Source organism: Pteropus alecto, unplaced genomic scaffold, assembly GCF_000325575.1.
Source record: "Pteropus alecto unplaced genomic scaffold, ASM32557v1 scaffold5, whole genome shotgun sequence".
In the NCBI taxonomy this organism is placed as follows: domain Eukaryota; kingdom Metazoa; phylum Chordata; class Mammalia; order Chiroptera; family Pteropodidae; genus Pteropus; species Pteropus alecto.
In genome coordinates this window covers 2,438,921-2,450,257 of record NW_006441953.1, presented here as the reverse complement: position 1 = coordinate 2,450,257, position 11,337 = coordinate 2,438,921, and the positions used below count along the sequence as shown (strand labels likewise).

General features: G+C 36.9%; 1 protein-coding gene across 3 annotated transcripts in view; it reads left to right on the top strand.

Moving 5' to 3' along the window:
* The window catches only part of MANBA (mannosidase beta), an 83,118-nt gene that overhangs the window by 21,658 nt on the left and 50,123 nt on the right, over nucleotides 1-11,337 (top strand). For all 3 annotated transcript variants that reach the window (XM_025051795.1, XM_006918876.3, XM_025051796.1), the window contains exons 6-7: nucleotides 7,457-7,632; nucleotides 8,500-8,610. In XM_025051795.1, the coding sequence (XP_024907563.1) occupies nucleotides 7,457-7,632; nucleotides 8,500-8,610 (287 nt within the window). The remainder of the gene's footprint in view (nucleotides 1-7,456; nucleotides 7,633-8,499; nucleotides 8,611-11,337) is intronic.

The following is an 11,337-nucleotide window of genomic DNA, read 5'->3' as shown; positions in this document are numbered from 1 at the left end:
AGAGAGAGAGAGAGAGAGAGAGAGAGATTGATTTACTGATCTTCTTTTCTATGCTAGGTGTTTGATATCTGCAATCTGATGTGAGTTGTTCACATTAAGCTGTACAATTTATTAGGGAGGGGTGATTGTCTAGTTTTATGAGCTTTTCATAAGGTTACATAAACATATTAAGTCCAAATATATAATAAATATTTTTGATGAAATGTTACATTGTTTAATCTTTTGTCACTACAGTTAGAAAAAATTAGTTATAGAGTTGTGCTTGGACACTTCTAGAACCTCAGAGATGCTACCTTCCCCCACCCTCTTCACACTGACTTGCTGCCTCAACCTAGAGCACCCCCAACTCCATTCTTGAAGACCTAATCTTGAATTGGAGGACTGAGTCTAGCTCTCATCTCAACCCTGGCCTGCCCAACAGAGGCTTGTATTGAAGGTCAGTGCTTCCCTTTGCTTACAGCTTACTACAGAGAACATAATATTATAATAGAGCAAAGCTCTGTCAGTCTTGCTTAGTACCTTCTTTGATGCATTTATTTTTGAATGCAAGCACGCATGTGTTTTTTTCTCTGCATTCATTTTGAATCACTTTTTCATTCATCATTGAATTACTTTCCCCATAAAATGACAGTATTTACCCCTGAAAATAACTTTATGGGTAGGTAGTTTGCTTGAATAATTTCTCCACTGATTAGCTGCATTGTTGCATAAAGAGATATTTTTTCCCTCTGGAATTTACCGATTTATCTTTGTTTTTGTGGGGAGATTTTGCTTTGTGTCTGTTTTGCCTGGATTTCGTCTTTGAGGATTTTGTCCTGCTGAGTAGGCAAGGAGATCTTGCTGCTTGATAAAGAAGGGGAAAAACAGCTGTTGTAACTAACTGTGAGCCTGCTTTTTCAGCTAATGCAAGCTGTTAGCTCTTTGAAAGGCAGCTGCCGAAGTCCGTCTTATAATTCTAGCAGGAGCACAGGAAAATGTCCTATGTTTGAATTTAAATTACCTGTGACTTGGTCATTTCAGCTTGTTGTCACTGTTACTTCAAATAAGCAGGACTACCTTTTCACTGCAGCTTTTCATCGTCTATTAAAGATGCAAGAAGCAAGCAGGCAAGAGGAGGAGCTGTGAACAGCTCAGCGGGGCGAAGCTAATCAAGGCAGCTGTCTCTGAATAGCTTTTACCCGCAATGAGATGAAGCATCTTTTTTATCTTACATAAGCAATCTACCAACATTTGCAGAGCCATCCTTGGCTGACCTGAATGCTTTTCTATTTCCTTGCTAGTTCTTAACCCCTCAGATACCATCTTGGATTCTTATCTGTGACCTTTGGGTATATTTTGTTTCTTTAAGTAGATTCATCATCTTTGCTTTGTTAGGTTGGGGTGTAATTTATAGGGATTGTCAAGGTTTACAGATGGTAATTTTCAAGAAGTATATTTCCACTATTAGAAATGCTCACATAACTGTTGTGCTCTCATCAGGTAGCTTCGGTACAAAGATAGTATTGTGACAAACGGAGGAACTGTGGCACCATATAATTATGCATTTAGTGGAGGGTCAGGCACATTCTCTCTTTGTAGATGTTCATGTTCTTTTTTACAAATAACTTCTTATTAAGAGGATAACATTTTACTGTTACTCTGAAAGGGAATGCTTTGTTTCACATGAAACATATTTGATATTTGGACTTATTACTCCGAAAGGGAAAAGTACCATTGCTTTGGGTTTTCCTTATTGTTCATATACAAATTTCAATCAATGTGTGCCTGCTCGTGTCTTTATTTTTGGTAGGCACCTCTGAGAAAGGTGGAAGATAGAGAACACTGAAGTCAGGAAACCTGGGCCCTTTTCTTGTCCTCTGGCTTGGGAGCTTTTGAGCTAGATTCTGCGATCCAGTCTCAGAAACCTCATCTACGAAGTAACTAGGAGATTGCCAAGTTTCTTCTGCCTCTAACGTTGCCTAACATTCCATGGGTCTTTCTCTGTGTTTGTAAATTATAGGTCATTACAACCTAGTGAGGGTATAAGTGTGGGAGAACCCACTTTTTCTTGAAGCTAGGCATATGACTAAATGAAGATATTGGTACTTGAAGCTTAATTGCAGTCAATTCTGCAGTTGCTGGTACTTATGGACACACTTGAATTAATGTAACTCAGCCATCTTCTTATTTTTCTACTTTCATGTCTTGCACTTTTTTTTTCTCTTAGACAACCAAATAAAGCTATTTTCTTTTTTGTTTTTCTTGACCATATCTTGATAAAGAGGTAGACTGTCTAGGAATGTAAAAGTTGCATATTTTAGAGGATTTTAAGGTTAATGTATTGGTCATATCTACACAAATTGGAGTTGTCTTGAAAATTGTTTTCATGAAGAATCAGCATACATTAATGCAGACTGTGTAGTTGCTTACCCTTTCTACAGATTTCCATTAAAGTCAGACTCATGGTGGTTTGTTTGTTTGTTTTTATTTTTAAAGACACCTCACTGAATCACAGCTTTGGAAAAACCTAAAAATGAGTAGGTGGCCAGAGCCACATTGTCTTCCATCACTAACGAGTTTCCTCGTTGAGGTTATGTGGAACAAACTCTAGACAGGAGTCTCTTCTGCAGGGAGCAAGACATCAGCTAGGACATCACGAGTCCTCAGGCCAGGAATGGCCCCAAGGTATAGAGAGAGCAGGTTGGCCTTGCCTGTCTACCCTGTTTGGATAAAATGTTTCTGTTTCGTTTGAGCCCAGAGTTCATTTAGTCAGGGTGAGGAGAGGATGCAAAACTGGGTATAATTGAGAGGGAGATCTGGGAAGGAATTTTAAATCATTTAAGAAACTTTGAGACTTCTGGGCAAGGTGGCAGAGTAGGTGACCTTATGCTCGCTTCCTCCCAGGACTACATCGAAATTACAACTAAATTATAGAACAGCTACACTTGGGAACCACGTGAAGACTAGCTGAACAGAACTGCTATAACTAAGGATATAAAGAAGAAGCCACGTGAAGCCTGGTAGGAGGGGCTGAGACGCAAAATGGATGGTCCCACATCCACATATGGCAGTTAAGAATCAGAAGGGCTATCTTGGCTGCAGAGGTCCTTCCCTGAGGAGGGAGGGGTCCTAGCCCCACACCAGGCTCCCCAGCCCAGAGTACCAGTGCTGGGAAGAGGAGTCCCCATAATATCTCTCTGAAAGTCAGCGGGAATTCTGTCTGGGTGAGACAGAGGGCTGCTGGAGACCCACACATCCTCTTAAAGGGCCAGTGCACAGACTCACTCACGTCCAGAGACCTGGCAGTGATAGTTATTTTTTAGTAAAGGGTAACTTATTAATGGTAGGAGAAACAGGATATGAAGCTATATTCTAGAAATGGAATTTATAAGACAGAGCTCTCCTTAACTAAAAATAGGTTTCTATATTTAAAAATTACCAAGTGAAAAGATGTGACCAGTCAATACCAGGAAAATTATTGATTAAGACTCTAAATGTGCTTTGTGAACCTAAACGACTTAAATTCTCCATGGTTTCCAGAAGGAAGGGTTGAACTCCATTAGGAAGAAGAAGAGAGGGCAAATATGTTGGTATAGTATATCCGGTGATGACACGATAGGCTTGTGAATCTTCATAGTGAGTTTTTAATTCCATAGCCTTAATTCTTTCATTTAGTGTCACCCAAGGACATTAACAGAATGAGCTCTAGAGGAGTTCCAATTTACTTTAGAATTTTTTATGCTAGAAGTAAGGAAAACTGGGGAATTTTGCCAATAACCTTTGGGAATTGCATTATTTGTCTTCCTGCCAGAGGCCCTTACAAGCAGCTAATTCCCCACTGCAGAGGAAGTGATAGGAAGCAGCAAAGGAGCCTGCTTGAACTTGGTGGTTATTCATTGGTAGGACGTGCGTAGAGGGCAGAACAAAAATCTTTAGGTGGAAATTAAAGAAAAGTGGATTCGAAAACAGTGTAAAGAATGAATTGACAATAGTCAAGGCTAGCAAAAAGAGAAGGCTGTTTGGTGATACAGAGGTTTTTGTCATTATAGATACTAAAGATTAGAATGAAGTTTTGGGGAATTATTCTAGGTTAGGGATCAGCAAACTTGTTCTGTAAAGGGTCAGATAGTGAACATTTTAGGCGTTTTGGGTCACACGGCCTTTGTTTCAGCTACTCAACTCTGCGTTGGAGTGCAAAGGCCACCAAAGATAATATGTAAACAAATGAGCAAGGTGTTATCTTAGCTTGCTTGGGTGGCCATAACAAAATACCATGGACCAAGGGGCTTCAACAACAGACATTGATTTCTCACAGTTGTAGAAACTGAGAAGTTCAAGGTTAAGATGCTGGCTGATTCAGTTTGTGGGGAGGGCTGTCTTCCTGGTTTGCAGATGACCACTGTTCTGTCCGTGTCCTCACAGTGGGTGGGGATCGGGGATGGGCGGGGAGAGAAAGCTAGATCTCTTCCTTTTCTTATAAGCCCATAGTCCTATCACGTTAGGGCTCCACCGTTAAAACCTTATTAAACTTAATTCCCTCCTAAAGACCCCATTTTCAGATACGATTGCATAATCGCATTGGGGGTTAGGACTTCAACATATGATTTTTTTAAGTGGGGTGCAATTCAAGTCAGTTGATATCAGTGGTGTTCCAATAAAATTTTACTTATAAAAACAGAAGGTGGATCAGATTTGGCCCAAGAACCATAGTTTGCCAGCCTGTGGTCTAAAGGGAACCAAATACTCATCAGAAAGCAGATTATGTGATCTGTCAGCATATGTCTAGTTCAAAAGTTTTATGAATCTGTGCTGTCATGATTTAGACTCAGGCAAAAGACGTATTTGATGCCTAGCATAGCTTGATAGCATTAAAACAAATGCCCCACCCGCCCCGCCCACATAAGTCCCTCCCTGTAAAAATCCTGAGCACCACTGAAACATGGTTTTGGGAAAATTATTTGGGTGAGATTGGCATAATTTAGAGATTAAGAGTACAGTCTCTAGTTACAGACTGTCGTGGTTCATATCCAAGTTCAGCCACTTACTAGCTGTGTGACTTTAGGAAAATAACTTTCTGTCTCAGTTTTCTCATCTATAAAATGATGATAATAATAGAATTTACCTTATAGCAATGTCATGATGCTTAAATAAGGTAGTACATGTTGAGAGCATAAAACAATGCTTAGCTCATAGTAAGTTCTTGGTAAATGTATTATTATTTCTTGAAATAAGAAGCCAGAGGGAATATGATAGGGAGCTGAAGGTCATATAGCTTTCAAAGATTTAGGGATATTTTAGAAAATAAAATGTTGGATCAAATTGGAGTGTGTGTTTCTGTTTAAAAACAATAAAAATGCCATAAAAGAAAAACTGCGAGTCTTAGTACTTGGTAATAGAAAAGCATCTTTAACAAAGAAAAAGTATGGTTGTCTTGATATATTTTGCTGTATCTTAGAAAAACTTGGAGGAGGCTGTCGTTGGGTAAACTGCAAAATTGGCTGGATCAGAACAAACCTAATTAAGGGGTCATCAACTAGTGTTCCTAAGAATGAATCATTTAATAAATAGAATAGTTCTTAAGTCTGGGATTGGGTTTGCTTCAGTGTGCATCAAATCCATTTATATACTTTTGACTGATGTGAGATGCAAATGATGAGATATGGTATTATCATCCTTAGAACAGGTCTGGTATAGTTTTGCATTTGTAAGGATTGCCAGTTATAAAGTCTTAGGTCATTGATCGGCACACCAACTTTTATGATGATGAAACTGGAAAGTTATCAGTTCCCTCCTTATTTGTTGGAGAAGGGTCCCTAAGATACTTCTCAGCTGATAACTTCCCATTTCTTCAGAGAGAAAAACAGAAGCCACTAATGGACGTTCCCCCAATTTCTTATCATGAATCTGGCCATAAACTCAAGCACCTCAGCACTCCCTTCCAGTGGCAGTAAAGAATGAGAAATTTCATTGGTGTCTCTGACACCGTTCCCATCCAGCCTTTTCGAGTACTTTGTAACTGGTTTTTCCTGTGTAACCTAAAAAATATGGGTCTACTTTTCCACTCTGCTCTTGCCCAAAGCTTGCTTTGGCATACTGTATTACTTAAAAACCCAAACCAAATCACAAATCCAATTCTGGAGATATTAAACAAACGTTGTAAATTAAATGGATAGTGAAGGGAAGGGTTATATCGCACATGCATAATTTAAAATGCTAATTCAAAACCCTATTGAAACATTCTGCCCCATCCCCAAATTCCACTTCCAAAGTCCCATTCCTTAGGCAGCTGTCTCATCTTTTTCTCCCCATAACCTTCCTTCTCAGCCTTGCTCCCTCTTCCTTTTCTTTTCCTCCTCTCCATTCCTAGAATTTCTGTCTGTGCACTTTCCATGTCCTTTTGTACAGACAGAAATTTCGTGTCTCTGCTTCTTCCATTTGCATCCTGTATATCATTGCTGGGACCCTTAGTGATTTTTTTTTTTTTTTAATGCAGATCTGATCATGTGATCCTTTTTAATGCAAAATCTTCAATGGTTTCCCACCGATCTAGTGTGAAATTGCCAGACTCCTCAGGGATCCAGCATGCGCTGGACCCTGCTTACCTCCCCAGCCATGCTGGTCTCCCTCACCAGTTTCATCATTGCTCAAGTCCTTGTTATGGTATTATTTATTCTTGCTTGTGGCCCTTCACTTTGGCTATGCTCAGAATAGTTGTTTTCCTCCAAACTTAGTTAAGGCATCCTTCTGGGCTCAGCTAGATACCGCTTTTACATGAAGACCTTCCTTCACCCTCTGTAAGTTAGGTGTTCTTTCCTGTGAATATCTTCTCAGAATAACCTTTTACTTCTCCCATCGTAGTATTATCACACTTTTGTACTTGTGTATATCCCATTAGACTTAACTCATGAGTTCAGGGCCAAGTTTATCATGGTCACCATTTCATTCCCATCACTTAGCTAAGTACATGGCACATAGAAGATTCTCAGTAAATATTTCTTAGATAGATAATCTACATTTAAAATATATCTTTACTTTTTCACATCTAAGTTTATACCTTATCGTATGGCTTAAATATCTTTAGTATTTTTCCTTTATAAAAAGGAACAAATGTGTATCAATCTTGGAAAATGTATGTTACTTTTTCATTTGTAATTTTCTATTTATGCCCTATTTGTGACTTATGATTATATTTTCAGAGTAGAAGTATATGTAAAATATACAATTCTAGTTGTTCTTCAGGATGAAGGATTAAACTCTAAAGATTAAAAGAGAATTTCCACCGAACTTTTTATCATGCCAGCATTTATAATGCACTTACTACTTTAGAAGCTACTTTGGTCTTTTCTTCAGTGAATCCTAAGAGTGCAGTGATTGGTCTTTTCTTCAGTGAATCCTAAGAAGTGCAGTGATAATGCTTAGCATTATATATATATATATAATTTTTTTCTTTTCTTTTCTTTTTCTCTTTATGTCTTAGATAACCATGCCCAGGAGTGGAATCTTGAAATAGAGTCTTTTTTTGATGTTGTCAGCTCAAAGCCAGTCTCTGGTCAAGTGATTGTAGAAATCCCTAAATTGCAAACACAGCAGACATACAGCATTGAACTTCAGCCTGGGGAAAAGATTGTTGAGCTGTTTGTGAAAATTAACAAGGTGAATGATGGTACTTCATGAGAAGCATTAGATGAAAAGCAATACTGTTCAAAAGAAATGGTTAGAAAAAAGAGTCTGAGTGTTAAAAAAATGTATTTTTTCCATTTTCTCCTTCACTTTTAACCTCTCAGATATATATATATTTTGTGTGGGAGCTAAGGAATGATTTTTCAAGATTTTAAGATAGAAAATGGAGAATATGTGTTAAATTTGGCATCCTTTCCTCTCAGGAAACCAGGCGTGTTATATATTAATTTGTTTGCAGTATTTGCAGTATTCTAATCCAAAATATATTCTAAGCATCATATTTAAACACAGTGATTATTTTTGGCACTTGTAAATTATTATGAATATCGGTGCCTATTCTACATGCAGAATTCTAATTCTAAACTCATGATCTTTCATGGGTAGCAGTGGGTTAGATTTTACTTTTTCAAATTCACAATTTTGAATGGAAAAAGATGGAGCAAATCAACATTCAGTAACTGTTCAGATAAAGTAAGAACTCAAAACAGTTTCTAGTTCTGGGCTTAAAAGAAGAGTCAACTTCGAAGTTCAATTTTAAATGTTAAGAATGTGGAATAAATGTAAACTTGAGCTATAGAAATGGGAAGAGTGGTTTTTTGAATGCCCGTGTGTTATTCTTTTCTTTCTTTTTGGTGTATCAATCTGTGCTAAACTCCTAGCATATTGATTTTTAAATATTATCTGTGGGTGGTATAATTTGGTATATATAGGGAGGGAGAGCTATATTTTTTAGAACCTAGAATTTCTATGAGAAATTGATATAATGCTCTGAATCAGTATATTATTTTGCTGAAAATGTGCCATAGATTACTTGGAATGACTTATGTTATTTCTTAAAAGAATATTACTGTAGAAACTTGGTGGCCTCATGGACATGGAAGCCAGACTGGGTACAACATGACAATTCATTTTAACCTGGATAGAGGCTTAAAGTTTAAAAAATCAGCTAAGGTAAGCAAATACTTTAAAATATTTTGTGAAAAAAATGTATTTCTTATTAAAAGATTTTTGTAGGAAAAGAAGAAACCAACAAAACTGTAACCCCACCACTCAGAGATAATCACTAGTCACAGTATTAAACATTCAAAAGCTTGTGTGTGTGTGTGTGTGTGTGTGTGTGTCTGTGTCTGTGTGTCTGTATGCGTGTACAGTAAGTCCTCATTTAATGTCATTAATAAGTTATGCAACTTAAGCAAAGCATTGTATAATGAAATCAGTTTTAACATAGGCCAATTGATATGAATAAGAATTAAGTTCCTGTGGCATCTCATCAATGTTATAATGAAACAACGTTGAACAAATGTCTTTATTTAAGGACTTGCTGTATTTATATTTTAAAATGGATCAAACTTTACATATCTTTCTTTGGTTTTAGTTTTTCATATAATTTATTTAATTGTAAGTTTATCGTGGCTCCCAAGGGACCACAAAACCAGCGTACCTGGAGGCTGGTACTAGACCACAACAGAGCAAATCCTGACTAGTCCCATAGGTGGTCTCAACAAGTACACAAGCCTGCTGGGGCAGATCCCACTCAGTGGGGTCGGCCCCCACACAGCAACTTTTACCCTGTGGGTGCAGCCAGTTCCCACAATTTGTCAGCCTGCGCGTTAATCCCATCCACTGATGTACTAACACCAATAAAGGCTTAGCCACAACAGAAGATCATGTCCAGAGCCCCTGGCACAGGTGATTAGGGAGAGTGTGCCACTGGGCCACTCAGGACACCTTCCACGTTATGCCCTCTGGCCAAGGCTGAGAGATGAAACAAGTATTCTTAATTGTAAGTTTATATAATTTAATTTATTTTTTGTTTTTAAATATAATTTATTTAATTGTAAGTTTATGTCATTTAATTAAATATTTTTTAAAATTATGGTTGACATATGATATTGTTAGTTTCAGGTGTACAACATAGTGATTGGACATTTATATAACTTATGAAGTAATTACTCCAATAAGTCTAATATTATTATTTTGTTTATATTTTTCTACTGTTTTAAAATTGTACCTTATATCAGAGTAATCCATATATATATCATTTCAAATCTCAAGTATTACCAAAAGGTTTATATGAAAAAGAGGATCCTTTGCCCAACTCTTTCTATTTCTATTTTCTACTCCTTAGAATCGATATTTTTAAATTTTTACTTATTTCTTTTGTTTATCTTCATTTTCCCCAAATAACATGCTTCTACTGGTGTTTTATAATTTTTCAGTTTTGTATATTATCATTATCTATCGATTTCTGACCTAGAGGAGGACATAGCTCTCTTACATGATTCTCTGATGATCCCTTCTTGGCCCCTGATGTACACATTTTGCCTCCTCTGCCCTCCCAACATAGTCGAAGGCCATTTTTGTTAACTCAGTATTCAGTGTTTACCTTATTACATTATGAAAATACTATTCCAAGCTGAACCACATGGTGTACTAAAATTATATTTCCTTTCTTGTGCAACTTTCTGTTTTCCTTAGAGTTAATAATTGCCTCATGTTTCTGGTTGCTGTTTTCTCTTTACTTTCCTCTAAATCATATACAAACTCTATGACATATTTGAAATACCACACTCACTAGGTAATCTGTCCATTATTTATTATTACTACTTTTACTCTTTTAATTTTTGTTACTTCGTTAAACTTTCTCCTAGAGCCATTTTCTCATCTCCCTGATCTTGCTTGATTACTCTCTGGACCTTCCACATAACTGTTGTCCTGGAACTTCCTTTTATTATCATTATAGGACTTACCTTCAGCTGTCTTCTAGGAATTTTAGTTATTTCCTTCATCATTCTCTGGATTGAACATGGAACCTTGTTTCTTTAGATCTATGCTTCTCTTTTCTTTTTTGACTTTCCATTTTTGGTGAAACACTTTTTAAAAATATTAAATTTATTGGGGTGACATTGGTTAATAAAATTATATGGGTTTCAAGTGTACAATTCTACAATACATGCATTGTGTGTTTACCACCCAAAGTCGTATCTCATTCTGTAACCATACATTTGTCCCCCTTTACCAATTTCTACCTGCCCCCTCCCTCCTTTCTCTCTGGTAACCACCATACTTTTATCTGTGTCTATGAGTTTTTCTTTGTTTGTCTTGTTAGTTTGTTGCTTTCAGTTTTATATTCCACATATGAGTGAAATCATAAGGTTCTCAACTTTCTCCTTGTTTTGCTTAGCATGATATTATCAGGATCCAGCCATGTTGTTGCAATCGGCAGTATTTCATTTTTTTTTTTTAATGGCTGAGTAATATTCCATTGTAGATATGTACAACATCTTCTTTATCCAATCATCTATTGAAAGACCTTTTTGTTGTTTCCATGTCTTGGCCACCATGAATAATACCTCAGTGAACATAGAAGTACATATATATTTATGGATAAGTATTTTCAAAATTTTTTGGGTAGATCCCCAGAAGAGGGATTGATGGGCTGTATGGTAATTCTATTCTTAATTGTTTGAGAAACCTCCGTACTGTTTTCCATAGTGAACTTACCAATTTACATTTCTACCAGCAGTGTATAGGGTTCCTTTTTCCCCACTACGTCTCCAACATTTGTTATTACTTGTCCTGTTGATGATAGCCTTTCTAAAACGTGCGAGGTGATATTTCGTTGTGATTTTGATTTGCATTTCCCTAATAGCTAGTAAAGTTAGCATCTTTTCATAA